Source organism: Canis aureus, chromosome 15 (genome assembly GCF_053574225.1).
Source record: "Canis aureus isolate CA01 chromosome 15, VMU_Caureus_v.1.0, whole genome shotgun sequence".
NCBI lineage: Eukaryota > Metazoa > Chordata > Mammalia > Carnivora > Canidae > Canis > Canis aureus.
The window spans coordinates 68,223,407-68,241,142 of NC_135625.1; the positions used below are offsets into that span (position 1 = coordinate 68,223,407).

At 62.9% G+C, this 17,736-nt stretch overlaps 1 protein-coding gene across 1 annotated transcript in view; it reads right to left on the bottom strand.

Moving 5' to 3' along the window:
- PKD1L1 (polycystin 1 like 1, transient receptor potential channel interacting) overlaps positions 1 to 17,736 on the bottom strand; it is a 79,952-nt gene that overhangs the window by 46,174 nt on the left and 16,042 nt on the right. The window contains exons 14-24 of the mRNA XM_077848511.1: positions 16,639 to 16,845; positions 13,601 to 13,782; positions 11,513 to 11,734; positions 8,705 to 9,183; positions 7,846 to 8,181; positions 7,172 to 7,244; positions 5,509 to 5,666; positions 4,549 to 4,626; positions 3,261 to 3,403; positions 2,570 to 2,690; positions 663 to 774 (exon numbers count right to left, since the gene is read on the bottom strand). Of these exons, the coding sequence (XP_077704637.1) occupies positions 663 to 774; positions 2,570 to 2,690; positions 3,261 to 3,403; positions 4,549 to 4,626; positions 5,509 to 5,666; positions 7,172 to 7,244; positions 7,846 to 8,181; positions 8,705 to 9,183; positions 11,513 to 11,734; positions 13,601 to 13,782; positions 16,639 to 16,845 (2,111 nt within the window). The remainder of the gene's footprint in view (positions 1 to 662; positions 775 to 2,569; positions 2,691 to 3,260; positions 3,404 to 4,548; positions 4,627 to 5,508; positions 5,667 to 7,171; positions 7,245 to 7,845; positions 8,182 to 8,704; positions 9,184 to 11,512; positions 11,735 to 13,600; positions 13,783 to 16,638; positions 16,846 to 17,736) is intronic.

The following is a 17,736-nucleotide window of genomic DNA, read 5'->3' on the forward strand; positions in this document are numbered from 1 at the left end:
CACCCCGCATCTCTGTTCCTAACAGCATTATTCCTAACAGTCAGAAGCAGAAACACATCACACGTCCACCAACTGATGAACAGATGAACAGGTGGCGGGCCCACAGCCGAGTGCCACCTGGCCTCACAGAGGCGGGGTCGCGACAGCCCCGCAACGTGGATGGACCTCAAAGACGCCGCTCAAGCAAAGGGCCAGACACAAAGGAGCACACGGGGCGTGAGCCTGCTTGCAGCCACGTCCAGGACCGGCAAATCTGTGGGAGGACGTACGTAGGGGAGCTGTCGGGGCTGCAGGAGGGAGCCGCGTGGTCGGGGAAGGAGGGGGACGGTGAGCAAGCCCGAGGGTGTAGGGGACAATGGCAAAGCCCCAAAGCTAGGGGTTGTGATGCTGGCGCTCGGCTGTGTCGTGCACCGAACCCAAGGGGCCAAACGCACGCAGGTGGGATCCCGGCACGGCGGGCGCCCTGCAGGCCGCGGCCACCTGGGCGCATCGCACACACCTGAGTCAGGGCCGCAGAGGCAGAGCCCTGGCTGTTTCTGTTCTCGTCCCCAGAGGACGGGTCCCCGGGAGCCACCACAGACCCCGCCTGTGGCTATCGGGGGACACCCTGCTCCCGAGGAGGCGCGGGCCGGCCCGAGGGTGTCCCCGCACAGCACACTCACGTGTCCTCGTCCAGGCAGAGGCTCCCGTGGAAGTGGGGCAGCACGGTCACTGCCACCACGCATGGGAGCGTCCGGGAGCCCACGCCGTCCGTGATCTCCGTGGACACCATGACTGGAAGGGAACGTGGGAGGAGGGTCACTGTGGAGACCAAATGCCCAGCATCCAGAGTCTCTGGGCAGATCCATGCGCCCAGGAGGTGACATCACAACACAGCAGGCCTGGGCCTAAGCGGGGGGCCACCCCGCAGGGGTTCCAACAGTGCCACGCGGCAGTATGGGGCCCTGGGCACTGGAGAGCATCCGGCAGGATTGGCCGTGGGCCCGGAGCCACAGACGTGGCCTCCACGGGCCTCAGGAGCCCGGCAGCGTCACTCACGCACCCAGGCACTCCCTCGTCCGGCCTGCAAGCCCGGCACGCCAGCAGCAGCACGACACAGCGGTGACGGGCCCGGCCCCCCGGGAGACAGGGGCCACCCAACCTCGAGGATCAAGGGCACAGTGATCGTTCGAAGCAGCTCCTGAGCAATGCACGGAGAGGGCAGGTCTGGGGGCAAAGCCGGGACTTCCTTACGCAGCCCTGGGAGCGGCCCGGCCAACGGCTGAGCAGGCCCGGCTACAGGCCCGTGACCAGGGCTTTGCGGGCGGACCCGAGCGGGCGCTGCTGCCATGGAGGCCACAGGGCCAGCCCGGAGCTTCACCGAGGCACAGACCAGACGCAGGTGGCTGCGTAAAAGCCTTCGCAACCGGAAACACAAAGCCAAGGGTCTGGCACTTGATTTTGACCATCGGCGTTTCTCCAGATGTGGCCCCTGGACCCTGGGCCACCCAAACAGTCCAGGCACATGCCCAGCAGGACACTGAGCCCGCAGGCAAGGGGGCCGGTCCCGCGGCGAGAGGGCTGGTGCCACAGGGACGTGGGGCTTCCAGGGCAGAGCACGGGGCCCCCCGGGAGGTGGAGAAGGTGAGAGCACCAGCGGGCAGGTGGGCAGGCTGTACCCAACCCGCAGCCTGGGGAAGCCGCCCGCAAGAGACGCGCTGCACCTGTTCCGCTCATGTGCCCCTGCCCCCATGACCCTGGAAGTCAGCTCTTCACAGGCATCCATCACCCTGGTGTGCACAAGCCTCCTGTGCTCCTCAGGGTGGGGGGGAGGGCTGAATGACATCACCACCCCCCGCCCCCGACCCGCTCAGTGGCTGTGGCCTGAAGTCTAGGTCTGCAGATTCACATCAAGAAGCCCTTTCGTCCGACACGGAGCCGAGGCCCTGCCCCGACATCCTGCGGGCGTCTCCCCGGCCCTGGGGTCTGTCGGCCTTCAGATGGGGTCCCATGTGGCCACAGGGGGGCGTGGGTGAGGGGCCTGTGGGCTGCGGACCAGCGAGGGCTGCACGGCCAACTCCAGCGGGTGGGGGAGGCGGGGGAGCATCCGCATGCAGGACTGTTTCAAGGAGACACGGGGCGTGCGCAGCTTCACTGTGGAGGAATTCATGACCCAGGCCACGCACAGAGGCCCCTGCGGTCGGAACGCCCTTGCCCAGCGTCACTGACCTGGGTCCCACGCGGGGCCACCTCATGCCCTGTGCTTCGTGAGTACAGGCGGCTGGTCTCAAAGGCTGAATTCATGAATGCAAGTGTTCTTGGGCATTGTGGCCCTTGCATATAGTTCAGTTACAACCTCCAGGTACAAGAAATGAATCGACTTACAGTTAATATTGCTAATGCTCTGTTTCGAGCTAAAAAAAAATAGGGGATCCAGATAATCTAAGAAGCACAAGATGTTTTAAGATGAATACATAACAATGGTAATTTCTAGACACATAGTTTGAAGACTTCCTAGGTTAGGGAGGCAGGGGAAGGTCTAGGGCCGTCAACGAGCACCGCCAGCCGTCCAGGCCCACGCCCGACTCACCTTTGTAATTGTCCGAGGGCTCGCCCGCCGGCAGCACGAAGTAATACTGGGTGTCTCTCCCGTGGTACAAAGTGTGTTCGGAGGCATTTCCTATCCGGTAACTAAATTTGTAACGAAAGTCCTAGGATCCGTTCCATACGGGGGCAAAACACAATGTTGAACAAACCGAATTAGATCCCCAGTAAACACACAGCCCTGCGTCCCTCACTCCACCCAGGACCCTTGTTGGTAGACGGGCTGGGGCCGGGCAGGGGCTGCTCGCACGGGGGTGACCACCGACCTCCGGGGCCCCTTGCCTGGCGCCAAGAGGGCCCCATGCTGTGCTGTCACTCAGGGTGGCGCGCTCCCCGAGCCTGGGAACCCCAAAAGCCACAGAGACACAGATATCTGGGCCTCCTGGGGGTAAGTTCTGTCTCTTTCAAATGAATAAATAAAATCTTAAAAATAAATAGGACTTAATAAGGAAAAAAAAGAAGAGCAGGGCACTTGGGACCTGCAGGAGGCCAGGATCTGAGCCCTGGGGCCGCGCGTGGTGGGTTTGTGGGAGGAGCAGGCCTGGCACCCGAGAGGCTGGAGGGCATCCCCACAGCACCCCTGCGCCAACCCCGGCGCCGAGCTTCACACCCACAGCACTTCCCCGAGCGCCTCCTCTGCCTCGGCCTCTGGGACAGACCCGCGTGGCCACGCGTACCGGTCTCATCGCCATGCAGAAGACGCTGAAGACGGTGTGAGCCTCGAGGCCGCGGTGTGGCTGCACCTGGCAGGCCACGTCCCGCGGGGCTGGATGCAGGGTCAGGTACAGCTGCGCCCTCCCCAGCAGGCCGCACGTGGAGGCTACAGCGGAGGATGAGGCGTGAGGGCCGCACCCCCCATGGTGCCGTGTGTGAGGGGCAGAGACACAGCCTCGCAGCCCATCCCAAGGCCGAGGCCGGCCTGGCGAGCGTGGGAGCGGAGGGGGCGGGGGGAGGGCTGCTGGGGCGCACAGGGACACGAGCGGGACAGCAGGGACGACCCAGGCCTCAGCGCTCAGGCTCTGAGTCTCCCCACCCCGAGGCAGTGACCGGCCAAAGCCAACAGCCCCCGTGTCCGCACTTGGACAAATGGCAATGGCAGTGGGAGTGAGGTGTGGCCACAGGTTTGCTTGGCGCCTTCGTGGCCACAAAAGCAAAGTTCTCTCACGTGCTTGACGCAGGCGCCCGGGGGTGCATTTCTGGACGCACCGAGTGAGGGGCTGCAGGACATTTGCAAAGTCGTCAGGCAGAGACGGGGCATGGGAGTGATGGCTGGGGACCCCTCGGGCTTCGGGAAGGGAGGCCCATCGGGCTACGGGGCTGGGGACTCGGCCCAAGCGGCAGACTGTGACTCTAACCCGTGCACACGCATAAGCCATCAGGTCATATGGAACCAAAAGCCTCGGGAAATGTGGCAGAAAATGTAAAACTGCCCCCGAAGGGAGATGTGAGAGCGGATTATGGAGCAGCCAGAAGGGTGTGGAGCAGGCGCCGTGCGAACAGGCGGCTCACAACCCAGGCTGCGCAGAACCACCGTCACCTCCTCGGGGCTCAACAGGCGTACAAGTCATCAGTCAATTTGTGGGGAGAGAACCAATTTACACAGTTGTCTTGGGGGAAAAAAACCTAATGCACACGTCATTTTCTGTCTTCCTAGAGGCAAACATCTCCACCTTTACCGTGACCTAAACACGCTGCTGACCCCATACGGCCCAGAAGCACGGGGGGGAGGTTCAAGGGGCGGAGGGAGCTCAGCGCGCTCCAGAGCGAGGGGATGGACGGGGCTGCAGCTTCCAGAAGCGCCATGAATCATGACAACCCGCTTCCCCGGGCGCCTGGGGGCTCAGGTCTCCCCGACCTGCCTCTCCCCGCTCCTGCTCGCTTTCTCTCGCTCTAATAAAGAAAATCTTTAAGAAAAAGCAAACCCTGATGGTCCCCGCAGCAGGGCCGGCGGGCAGCGGGACGTACCCACGGAGGCTTGCACGACGTATGTCTCCCCGGGGCTCAGCGAGAACGGCTTTATTGTCACTGCGTGTCCCGTGATGCCTGCGGACAAGGGGGCGTCAGCAGGCTGCGGACACACAGACCCCGGCCCCGGAGCCGCCTGCGGAGCGTGATCGCTGCCTCCACCACCGCCCTCAGGGTGCGACCCGCCTGGCTGCGGGCCTGGGAGCCCCCTGCAGCCCCCCCTGCCCGAGCACCCTGAGCGGGGGCCTGGGGTCACGTCTGGATCGCACTCGGCTCTGGCAGCGAGCGGACCCTGGCGGGAGCCCACATCACACTTGTGCCAGCTGGGGCATCCACGGGGTCCCACGGGACACATGGGGTCTGCCCACGGCGCATGATTAAGGCGTTTCAAAGCGATGTTCTCTTCTCCAAGGGCACCGACTGGGAAGCATTTCTTAAATCTGGGTATGACTACTGCCCACTGGTGACGGGTCCCCTCCTTAGCGGCCAGAGGCTGACCCCAAGCACGGGCTGGTGGTCTCAGCAGGGAAACCCTGGTTTCCCGAAATGTGGCAGGGGATGGGGAGGAGACAGCCATGTGATGTCAGGGGAACCCCGGGGCTCCAGGGCGGGAGTGCAGTCCCACGCGCAGCACCGCCAGCAGAGCCCCCGTGCCCACGTCACGTGTTGGCCGCCCCCAGGGAGGACATCCGGGTCCCCGGCTTCGGGGGGCTGCCTGGCACAGGCTTGGTGGCCCCTGCACCCCACGGCCTGCAGACAGGGCTCCCGGTGGGCCACAGAGGAGCCCCCCACCTTGGAGTGGAGCCTCTGCACCCTGTCCACAGAGGGACACGCGAGGAGAAAAGGCACAATGAGCCCTCGGGCTGCTCTCTTGAAAGGAAAACTTGCAGAGGAAACTGAGGTCTGGTCCCCAACCCCTGACCAGCTTCGAATCCCCAGACGTGAAGCGAGTGCTCCTACCAGAGGCCGTGTAGCTGCGGAAGAGGGCGCGGCCCACCGGGGCCTTGGGCCAGTCCACCATGAGGGCCGGCCCGGCCGCGGGGCGCAGGGGGCCCAGCAGGTTGTCCCCATCCCCCTGGCCCCCACCAGGACTCGAACTCGGGTCTGCTCCCGGGAGGCTGGCGCCGGACCCTAGGAAGACAAGCCAAGGCAACGGATGGTCAAGGGACAAGTCCCAGTGACGTCCCAGAAGGCCAGTGCCCCAGCTGAGCCCAGCAGAGCAGACAACGCTGGCCACTGCCGTCCTACAGGCCAAGCCAGGGCGAGTGAGGACAGACATGGCAGGGTGTGGAGGGGACCCAGCAGGTGGGCCATGGCCAGGCCATCGCCTGGGGCAGGTGCAGACACAGGCCGGAGCCAGCTCTGCAGTGAGCACCCGGAGGAGGGGGGAAATGCGACTTGAGGGGGTGAGGAAGCAGGAAACGAGGTGGGAGAAAGTGCCAGAAAGCCACTGAGGATGGCCTGCGGGGGGCCCGGCTGCACCCTGAAAGCACCCGGGCACGGGCTGTCCAGGCGGCGGGAAGGGAGGCGGAGACGGAGGAAGAGCTCACGGGTGCCCGGGCACGCGGCGGTGCCAGGATGCCACGGAGGACGGACAGACTGACTGCAGACTCACAGTCGCCGGGAGGAGATGCCGTGAGAACACGACCCGCGTGGGGCTCGGAACCGACTCACAGGCAGGAAGGCGATTCCATCAATACTGTGCTTTCCCTTCATTCAGCCTTATTTACGGGGCACCTGCTGTGAGCCCGGGTGAGCCCTCACACACCTGCGTGGACACGGGGTGGAGCCGGGACAGGCCTAATGACACCGTGGAGGCAGGGGAGGAGGGCGCCGACGACGCCAGGCTGGACAGATGGACAAATCCGCCATGACCATCTGGCTGTCCTGACACAGAGGGACATGTCGCCCCCTGAGCTTCCAGCCATCCTGTCCAGTGATGGATACGTCCTCCACCAAGCACTATCTGTCCCTCGAGCCAGAGTCCAGACACCGTGATCATCTGGATCGAGGGTCCACGCTGGCCGTGGAAGCGCGCCCGAGGGCAGGAGCAGGGCCACGGGGGGAGAGCTGGCAAGCACCGAGAGCTTCAGCAGCGGCAAGGACACGGGGCTGTCACAGGAGCAGAGCTGGCGGAGACGGAGGCGGGACGGCCCAGCAGGAGGAAAGCACCGGCGGGAAGGAGGCCGGGCTCCACGGGGACACCTCGGGGCTCCGGCCACCAACACCCGTGGACCAAGGTGGGGGCCATGGACGGCGCCTCTGGGGGCCTGGGGCTACCTGGGGCTCTGGAGCAAGGGACCCCGAGTACAGAGGAGGCTGAGCCAGAAGATCGGGGTGGACAGTGCCCTGCAAAGGAGTCTCAGCTTTTCCCTGTGCCTCTGGGAGCTCTCAGTGCTCATGATGCCAGGGCAGAAGGGGAGCTCTCGACTTCAGAGACTTCAGAGCCTGGGCTGGAGTGGGGACACGGGGACACGGGGAGCCCCAGAGAGAGAAGACACCTTGGTGCCTGGGCTGGCGTGGGGACAGCGACACGGGGAACCCCAGAGAGAGGGGACACCTTGCAGCCTGGGCTGGCGTGGGGACAGGGGGACACGGGGAGCCCCAGCACGGTGACGGTGACGACTCACAGTGGGCCGGCTGTCTCCCTGTGGGTGGCACCGCCTCCTGGATGTCCCCGTAGTCGGCTTCGAAGTCTATGGGGAGGAGCACAGCACTGCCCGTGACGTGCACAGGCCTCCCGAGGCGCCCACGGCCGCCCAGGCCTCGTGCAGGGTCCACCCACGGCTCGGCAGCGTCACCCCATTGCTGGGGCCGTGGAGGGGCAGGCGGCTGGGTGCCTGGCTCCCCGGGATGAGCCGCCGTGGGTACAGGGCCGAAGCCAAGCTCTCGCTCCCCCCAGGCTCCCCTGTCCCTTCAGAGAGCCTCGTGCCCCTTCCCCTCAGCAGGACGGAGGTAGATACATCCCCGCGGCTGTCCTGTCCCGGGGGCTGGGGGTGCAGAGGCCCCCCACCCGCTGGCCTGAGGCCCGGGGCCCCTGGGGCGGGGACATCTGCCAGGCTGCTGCCCAAGGAAGGTGCACGTCGGTGACATCACGAGGGGATGGTGCTCCCCGACAAAGGGTCCCCTCTCCACTTGGGAGGCACAGAAATGGTTCGGGTGCAGCCTGGAAACTGGGGGGAAAGGGAAGGGCCGGGGCACCGGGACGGAGTGGGGGACAGGACGGCCCTGAGCCCGACACGGCCTCGCTGGGGAGAAGGGACCTGAGCACGAGCGTCCTGCAAGCTCAGCACTTACCAGAGGGGGACGGCGACGGGCTCCAGGGCGACCAAGTCCCAGGGGACCCCGCGAACCGGCGAGCCAGTCCAGGGAACGTGGCGTCGCCCGCATCAGGAAGCGGGTGCGTGTCGACGGGCCCCAAGGATGGTGTCCCCGGGAGTGACGGTCCCGGCTGCACCCGGGGCTGTGGTGACTGCTTCTGTGAGGACGCCGCACCCGTCCCGCGGGGCTCCGGGCAGCTCACCGCCGTGGACGGTGCGCTGGACGGCAGCTGCATGGAATCGGCCCCCAGGCCGGCAGCGCCCAGCAGCCCCACTGCCCTGCAAAAGGGACCTGGACCAGACGGGCACCAGGGTCAGACGTTGGGGTAGGAGCAGTACACGTGTCACCCTGCGGGCACTGGGCCCTGGGCCCCAGGGGCCTGAGCATCTGACTCTTCATTCTGTCTCAGGTCGCGATCCCAGGTCCTGGGATCGAGTCCCGTGTGGGGCCCCGTGCTCAGCGGGCGTTTGCTTCTCCCTCCCCCTCCCCCTGCTCACGTTTGCTCTCTCTCAAATGATTACATAGAAAATCTTTTTAAACAAACAAATAAAAAGAAACAAAACCGTGTACGGACGTCATCAGCATGCCACCTTCACACACGTGACCCCTACCTGGGAAGGACTCGTGCAGGAAGTGGCGGGGAGCTTGGTTCCCCGGGGGGAAGCAGGGAGGTAGGTGGAGGAGCAGAGCTAGTGTTCGCGTTGGTCCGCCTGCACCTGCCCTCCCCCGCACACCTGGCGTAGGTTAGTCCTGCCTCCTCTAGACACGCTCACCTGTGCCCCCCCCCCCCCCCCCCCCCCGTGTGGTCAATCTAAGCGGCGCTGCCTTGAGTTACGAGAAAGGATTTCTACGGGGTCACTCCGGGACTCCTCGCTGCCGTCACAGCGAGACTGTCGGGCGATAGAGGGAGATACTCGCTGCTGTGCTGCAACCCGTGCGCCGGCTGTTGGCTCGTCAGCCCCTCCGCGTCCCCCCGACTTTGGTTCTGAAAAGCCCACAGGGCGTGGGAAGGGCCCTGCAGGAGGGGCGCCCGCGTGGTCACGCCCGCCGGAGGGCAGGGCCGGAACATGGGTCTGGGCAAGTCCGCGTCTGCCCCGGGACCTGAGGCCTCTGCCTCCCCGGGTGGGCGAGGCCAAAGCGGCTGGGGCCGTACCGTCTGTTCGGGTCCCTTCCGTGGCATTGACCAGGAACAGGTCCCAGGAGTAAGACAGGCGGGGCCCCGCGGCATACGCGTCGCACTCGGCGCGCAGGGAAAGCTCTTCGTTCCAGTTGACAAGCACGTCCTTGAAGCTGCCCCGGGAGATGCGGACAAACCTGCACCGCGCAGACCCCGGGTGGGGCGTTAGGGGCAGCCGGGGGGCTTCGGCCTCACTCTCCCGGGGGCGTGTGGCACCGGCAAGGCCGGCACGACGGAGCCTACGGGCTGACCGAGCCTGCACACACTCCCCCAGCACCGACCGCCTCGCGCCCCAGGCCGCGCACCCTGCCCGGGAGGCCGTGCGACCCCCCATGCTGCACGGAGCTCAGGCAGGGCCGGGCCGGCACCCTGACCCCCACCCTGGGCCGTGCACCCTGCCCGGGAGGCCGCGCAACGCCCCCCCCCCCACGCTGCACAGAGCTCAGGCAGGGCCGGGCCGGCACCCTGACCCCCACCCAGGGCCGTGCACACTGCCAGGGAGGCCGCGCGTCCCCCCCCCACGCTGCACAGAGCTCAGGCAGGGCCAGGATGACACCCTGACCCCCCTCAGGCCACGCACCCCGCCCTCCCCACCCAGGGAGGCTGCCTTCCCCGACCCCTGCTCCCCTCACCTCGGACTCCCTCTGCCACCCGGAGCCTGACCTGGGTGCCCCCATTGCCAGGTGCATCCTTCATGCCCACGGCCCCGTCCACTCTCGGCCGCCTGCTGCCCCTACCCTACACGTGGTACCCCAGCTCCCTCAGGCCTGCGGGCCGAGCCTCCTCCCCTCCTCCAGGCCCTGCTGCCACCCAGGCTCACTCGCCGTCCTGCGGGACATGATGCAGTGATCTGGCCCCCAGGCCCGCTCCAGTGGGGTGTTTGCTTGTGGACGCGGGGCCCTCAGCAGGTCAGGGTGGGGGAGGCCCCCGAGTGGGTGCGTGGTGCCGGCATCTCCCACGTGAAGGCGCCTGTCCGTGCGGGTCTCAGACTGCAGCCCGTAGGTGCAGCTCCCGGCACAGGAGGGGTGGGGGCGTGGGGAGAGCACGGCGCACAGGCTCCCCGGGGCTCAGGCTGGCCCGTCCCTGTGTGTGCGTCCGCCCCTAAGTGCTCACACGTCTCCCGCAGGGGTGCAGTCGGGCCAGGAGGGGCCCACCCGGCCCAACCCGGGCCTCACAGCTGGCAGTGTCCACCCTCCTCCCTCACAACACAGTCCAGGAGGGTTTCAGAGTCAGCGCTTTGTCTCAGGGCCCTCAGGTGGCTGCCTCGGCTCAGGTCCAGGTCCCGGGGTCCGGGGATCGAGTCCCGATGGGCTCCCTGCTCAGCGGGGCGACCACTGCTCCCTCCGCCCCTGCCCCTCCCCCCATGCGTTCTCTCTCTCTCTCTCTCTCTCTCTCTAATACAAAAATAAAATATTGACAATTAGTACATTTGGTATCTTGCAAGGAGCAGAATTACATAGTGCTTTGTATTTTTTAGAACAAAAGTGTCTTATTTATTACATATGATCTTCCGATTTACGGCCCGAGGTTTGTGACCCTGTACGTCCCTTCACCTTCTGTCTCTAATTTTTTTTTTAAGTAGGTCCCATACCCAACGTGGGGCTTGAACTCAGGACGGTGAGATCAGGAGTCACAGCCTGTACCGACCGCGCCAGTGGGCGCCCTGATTCCCCCAGTTTGACTACACGTCAGGACTCCTGAGAAAGGCAGGTGGCCTGGCCTGTGTGGACCGTGGGCAGGTGCCCCATCTTGTCCACCTTATTTTTCATGGCCTCAGGCCTGAGCTCCTGGGGGGCATCTCCTTCAGAGCGGTCTGAGCTCGGTGCCACAGCTCACGTCCTCTCCCTAGCGTCGGTCCTGCCAGCACAGCTAATTTGCTTCCTCCTCCAGGAAGCCTCCCAGGACCCACCCAGTTCTGCACACTTTTAACCACGGGCTGTCTTCACGTCAAGGTGGTGACTGCCCAGGTCCCTCGCAGGTCCGTGTACGGAAGCGGCCTGCCCGTCTGGGCCCGTCCAGGTGACCTGCGTGCCCCCGGCCCGCTCCCTGATGACCCAGGCCCCCGGGGGTGACGGGAGCAGCTGCGGCTCATGCATCCGGGGTCTGGCCTCCTCGTTGCAGACCCAGCTGCCGATGGAGCGCTTCCCTACCCTTGCGCCCTGTGCTGCCTCGACGTCACACGTGGCCCAGCCCTGTGATGCCCGCAAGGCCCTGAGGCGAGGCCCCGGGTGCCTCAGCCCCGAGCCCCAGCACAGGCCTCTGCCTCGGGGCAGCTGCTGGGCTGGAGGGGCGCCTCCTCCTAGGAGCCCCCCACGTCAGCAGTAGCCTGTACGCGCGTCCCCAGGCCCCAGCCCTCGTCAGTCGGGCCCCTTGGCCCTCAGCACAGGGGTCCTGTGTGGCCCCAGGTCCCGGCGACCCCCCATCACCCCCGGGCCCAGCACACAGGGGGCACGGGGCACACAGTACCTGAGTGCCGTGTCGGGGCGCGGGGACAGGAACACCTGCGCCTCTGAAGAGTTCCGGCCGGCGCTGGACACGGTCAGCGTCACGAGAAACTGGTCGTAGCTGTTGCTGAGAGAGCTGGCAGGAAAAGAAAGGGAGGGGGCCCCGGCATGCAGGCTGTGCGGAGAGGAGGCGGTGAAGCAGGGCTCCCTGGGGGCGCCGGCCGCGGTGCACGTCCAGTGGTACCTGTGGGAGAAGCTGCTGTGGGGCGACCGCGCCGGCTCACTAAACGGGCTTCCCTGGGCCCGGGAGCAGGCGGGGGTGGGGGAGGCCCTCGGGGGGAGCGCTCCTCCTCCTCCAGGCCTGGTGGGCATGGTCCCCGCACCCAGGGAGCAGACGCACGCTGGACTCCAGCTCGTGGGCACCACGCGGGGCTCACACGGGGGGGCACAGAGTGAACAAGAAGCACGTCTCCTGAGGCCGGGCGCCGGACGTACCCAGAACACAAGCGTGTGATTGGGGAGCCCAGTGGCCGCCTCTCGCCTCCACCAAAGCCCACACTTGGGACGCAGCAAACGTCCCCGCTCACGGGGTGAAGAGACAAAGTGACTCTTCTAGCTGTTCAGGAATAGTCGTGGAGGACCCACGCTGTGCCAGCCACAGCCCTGCCCTCCTGGAGTGGATTGCAGCAGGGACAGAGCACTGACGGTGCCTGCAGCGAGTGAGTGAATATGGGATGTCACAGGCAGAAGGAGCTATGGACAAACCGCAGACTCAACACGGGACCGTCATCCCTGTGGATGAGGTCATTGGAAGCCTCCCTGGGCACACGATGTCTGACGGAGGAGATGGGTGGTGACAGTTCAGGGGCAAACTGAGGCAAGATGCAGAAGGCGACCCCACTGCCAAGGCACCAAGGGAGAAGCATAGCTGGGCGTCTGAGGGCAGGCGGGAACCGCAGGGCAGGGTGAGGACTCGGGGCGCAGGTGATGGTGGACGCTGAGGCACGGAGCCTCTGTGCTCTTGCTGAGAGCCACAGGGTTGGAGCAGAGCTTGACAAGACTCCGTCCACCTGCTCTGTGAGGCATGGTCTGATGATGGTCACAGGGAACATGGGGGCTGGGGAGGAGACCCCTGAAAGGAGCCCAAGATGCCACTCGGCCCGGATGGGGCCAGTGAGTTTTCCCAACAGACTGGCCAGGAAGCGGGAGAGAAAAAGAGAACTGCTTAAGGTTTTTGGCCTGAAAGACTGGAAGGATGCCTCCGTCGGCAGAGATGGAAAGGCCGCAGAGGGACCAGGCCAGGAGATGGCAGGACACCCAACCTGAAGGCCAAGAGCCGTCTGGACAAAGGATGCATGCTCCAGGTGACCGGCACATGGATGGTGTCCATGGAGGATGCGTGTTCTAGGTCATGGGCATTGGGTGGCATCCGTGGAGGATGCGTGTTCCAGGTCATGCAAACCCCTTCCGCCCTGTGAGGACCAGCTAGGAACCAGGTCCTCCCCAGACACCAAAGCAAGGAATACCAGAAGAGCCTACTTGCTGAGCACTGAATGCCCTATAAGATGGGGAAACCTAACGCCCAGGATGACGGCAGGGGAAGGGGGCTGTCTCAGGCAGGGACACCTGGTGCTCCTATAGCAGAACCCATCGAGAGCCCCCGAGCCCCTTCCGCCCTGTGAGGACCAGCTGGGAACCAGGTCCTCCCCAGACACCAAAGCGGCCGGCACGTCCATCTGGCCTTCCGGCCTCACGTCCACACAGAGAAGTGTCCACTGTTTACAAGCTCACAGGCTGTGGGGTTTGTTAGGCAGCCTGCACAGACGGAGACGATATTTAAGCTTCATTTTTCAAAATGTGCCATAAATGCCAACTTCCAATGCTGCTCCGGGTTTCCTCCTGCCCCTCCCCCACGCTCCCCACGAGAGGGTCCTGAGTGAGACGTTAGCTCAACAGATAAAGGCAGAGGTCCCAATAGGGTGCAGATGATGCCAGCGGGATTCTACAGCCACCCGTGCCGGCGTTCTGAGCCCTGGCTGGGAGGGGGCCACGGGCGAGCAGAAAGGCTGCCCCCACCTCGCCAGCGGTCCCACGGCCTTCCCGCGCTCACCTGAGGGTGGCCCCGGGGTTGTCTGGGTCGTAGGACTGGGAGCCACTGAGGATGACGGTGACTGAGGGGGCCCTGGAGATGAACAGTTGCGTGCCCTCGGAGATGACGCTGACGGGGGCCCTGGCCCGCACCTCCACCCCGACGCTGTAGTTGCTGTGCACGACGCTGCCATCCACCTGAACCTGCAACGTGACGACAAGGGGGCGTCACTCGGGGCCCGGGCAGCATGCTCGCTGGAGCCGGACCGCCCTCTACTGCTGGAAGGACATTGGGGTGCCCACCGGCTCTGAGTGGAATGTGAGACTCTTGAACTTGGGGCATGAGTTCACGCCCCACCTTGGGTGCAGAGATGACTTAGATAAATCAAGTTTTTAAAAAATAAGACAAAATTGGAAGGAAGCTGGTGAGTGTAAACGTGCCACCGGGTCCCGCAGCAGCTCCAGAGCGGCCCGGGTACCGGGAACCCAGCACGTCACCTGTGTCAGAGGAACAGCCAGCTGTGCCCCGAGTAGAGCCACGGTGGCCAGAGTGCAGGAGGGCAGGGGCGAGTGGGCACAGCTCCCGCCTCCGTGACTCAGCTCCCCATCATCTGCACACGGTCCTGAGCCGAGCCTGCCCTACGACGGGAAGCCTGTCCACGGTCTTGGCTGGCAGAGCTCGCTTGCCCTAAATTGCATTCCTAGGGTGGCTGCGTGAGCATTCAACTCCCGGTTTCCGCTCAGCTCACGATCTCAGGGTCATGAGATCCAGCCACGTTTGGGGCTCCACGCTCAGTGCAAAGTCCGCTGGAGATGCTTCCTACCTCTCCCACCCTCCCACCCTCTCATTCTCTCAAATAAATGTATAAGTAAATAAATAAAATCTTAAAAAATCAACCTACACTTGTGGCCTCCACGTGATGGTCTTGAAGCAACGTAAATGAACTTCAAGACACATACTTGGAACCTCGGGAATCCTGGAACGTTCGATAAACAGGACGTCCCAAAGGGCTCTTTGAGGACTTTGACGCAATTTGGAAACCAAAGCAAATGAGAGCATGACACTTGCTGCTCGCTTCGTGGGCTGCGCCTGGTCCTCAGTCTCCTTCAGAGGCGCTGCGGCTCCCTGCTGGTGGCTCCCCTAGGGCGACCTGGCGGCCGTCGAGCCCCCTGGGATCACACTCCCATGTCTGCCGGCTCAGCCAGGCCCGCCCAAGGAGTGTTGCGCTGTCCCAGGATGGGGACGTGCAGGTGCGGGAGCTGCCCATCAGCATGGTGGGATGGCGGGACCTCTGACGGTGCGACCCCCGAGCCATGCGACGAGCAGCTCAGATTCGAACGAAAGCACCTCAAAGCACCTCATCGAGGCAGGACCTGGAGGGAGACGTGGCCGGAGCCTGCTCCCCGGCGACGAAGTGGCCCATGAGTAAGTGTGCCAGGCAACGGGGGCCCTTGAGCGTGGTGGCTTCACCCCTCCCTTAAGCCGTCCCTCGTGGGCAGGAGTGGTGCCGTGACCCCACCGGCCGGAGCCTGGGGAAAGGACGTCTCGCAGCCCCGGACACACCAGCCCACGGCGCTTGGTCCCCTCAGCATTGCAGTGCCCGTCACCGCGCACCTTACACAGCTGTGCACTTGCTCAGAGCCACGGAGGGAGAGGGGACCTCGCGGGCACGCTGTCCTGTCCCCTCCTCTCTTTGCCAGGTCGTCATTGTGTCCTTACACAGTAGGAACCAGGTCCTGCACAATAACCCCCCACTAACCTCCAACAGTATGTGTGGTCTGCATAGTCTCGGGCCGGAGAACCACCATAGACACCTGGCCTCTCAGGAGCGGGACAGCCACCCAGTGTGGGATTATGCCTGCACCTCATTCCTGCCCCCCTAGGGACACCTGGAGTCAGGCTGGGAGGGCGGCCACTGCAGCCACAGGGTCTGCTCTGGGCCCCGGCAGCCCAGCTGCAATCTACCCTCCTCCCCCACTGCTCTGCCCTCCTGCTCAGGGACCCCAGCACAATCCCCTAGCCCCCCACATCCACCTGAACTCCCTCCACCATTTCCAACATGGCCCACTAAGCACTGAAGCCCGACCCCTTCATTTCTGCCTTCCCCTAGTCTTCAGAAGAAACCCACACTCTTGTGCTCAGACCCATATTCCGTTGCCCACCCTCTCAGAGCCCAAGAGCTTCCATGGGGCCATCCACAGCCTGGGCCACCCCGGGTCCTCTCCTGACCTGGCTCACAGCCCACCCCGGGCTCCCTGTCTCATGTTCTCCCTCCCCCAGGAGCTGTCGAGCTCCGGGGGGCTAAGGCTACATAGTCCTCCCTGCATCCTTATCTCCCTGGAGCAGAGCCAGGCGCAGACAGCCTCTTGTCACCAGGAAAACAGGGAGTGGCCTTGCTCCGCTCCACGCGCTCAGCCTCAGAACTTCCTTTGAATTTCCCAGGTCATTTTTTACAAGCAGTCAGCAGGGCAGGTGGCTAAGGCCAAGTCCACCTACGTCCACCCACGCTGCCACTGCAGAGCCCACGTGGCAGGGGGTTCCGGACGCCCCCTCCAGCCTCTGCTCCCTGCCTGCTTTGCCAGCCTGCACCCCGGGCACGAGCCCCAGTGTCTGCCTGCGAACAGACTCTGTTCCATGAAGCCGACTCTCCTAGAAGGGATCATGACACATTTTCACCATTTTTCCAGCCACAATACACCAAGTGCCAACAGCGGCCCTGTCACCAGGGTGCCCTCATGACCTCAGTTCTCCGACAACATCCCCTCCCTTTCCAGGCAGAAGCTCTGTGATGACACAGCTATTCCCCTGACATCCCGGGACTACTTCAGAGACACCATCAAAGCGGATGCACAGGAGGCTTTTGTTAGAAGAACAAGATTTTCACAATTACTTTGCCCGGGTTCAGACATGAAATTTGCTCTCTCAGGGGAACTGAAGCATTTCTCAGGAGCCCAGCCACACTTGTGTAACCCTCTTTGTCTTGGATAGAGCAGGCTGGGGAGACAGGGGCTGAGCTCTTGCTCTGAGGCTGGCGGGAAGCCTGTGAGCCGGTCACGCACCCTGGCGAGAGCGGTGTAGTTCCCAAGCTCCAGGAAGTAGCCGGGGACAGTGATGGTCTGCCTGCGTGTGCTGACACCAGGGGGCAGGGGCACTGGCCACCCCTCGGAGGTCCGGATGGTCCAGGTGTAGGAGAGGCCTTGGGAGATGTCACAGAGGATCGCAGACTCGAACGTGACGCCCAGAGTCACAGGCTGAGACCTCCACACCTGCGGGTTAAGGAGAAAGAGATCTCGAAACGTCCATTATGTCTAACGCCACAGAGAAGCACCAACGCTTACTCTCAGCAGGGTACGCAAATTATACACATTTGCACCATCACAGGTGGGATCCTTACAGTTGTAATATAAAGCACGGAAACAAATGTATGTCATTTCTACAGACAAAAGTTAACAAGTTGATATAAAAACAAGAAGAATAAGTGACTATTTATACTTAAATGATCATGAGAAAAAATCCTAAGCATAACGTTAATGGGAAAATACAAAAGGAGAGAGTTAAGAGATTTGATTCCGATAAAAAATAACTTGAACGTCAAAACTCATTTTAGGGGTGCCTGGGTGGCTCACGGGTTGAGGGCTGAGTGACTGAATCAAATTCTTGATTTTGGCTCAGACCATGAGACCGAGCCCCACATCAAGCCCCACTCAGCGGGGGAGTCTGCCGGAGAGTCTCCCCCTCTGCCCCTCCTCTGCTCGTGTTCTCGTCTCCCTCCCTAAAAAAATAAATCTTTTTTTTTTCTTTTTTAAAAAATCATTTTAAAAAGCAATCAACAGAGAAAAAAGAAAAGCATTTGCAAAATACATGACAGTTAATTTTGTTTAAAGTCAGTAAGACATTTTCAACATCTCCAATAGAAAAATGGGCAAAGACATACGTGGGCAAATCACAAAATGAAATTTACACTTACATTTCATTGTAGGCTTTTGGCTATGAAATTACATAAATGTTGTATATATTCAAAAATCAAGTCAAAATGCAAAAACAAAGCAAAAAGAAACCAAAAATTTATTTGCTAACCGGGAACCCAAACGAAGGAATGCAACCATATTTCAAGGAAGCAAGAGAGAAAAGAGAAATGTTTCAAGTTACTTCAATGT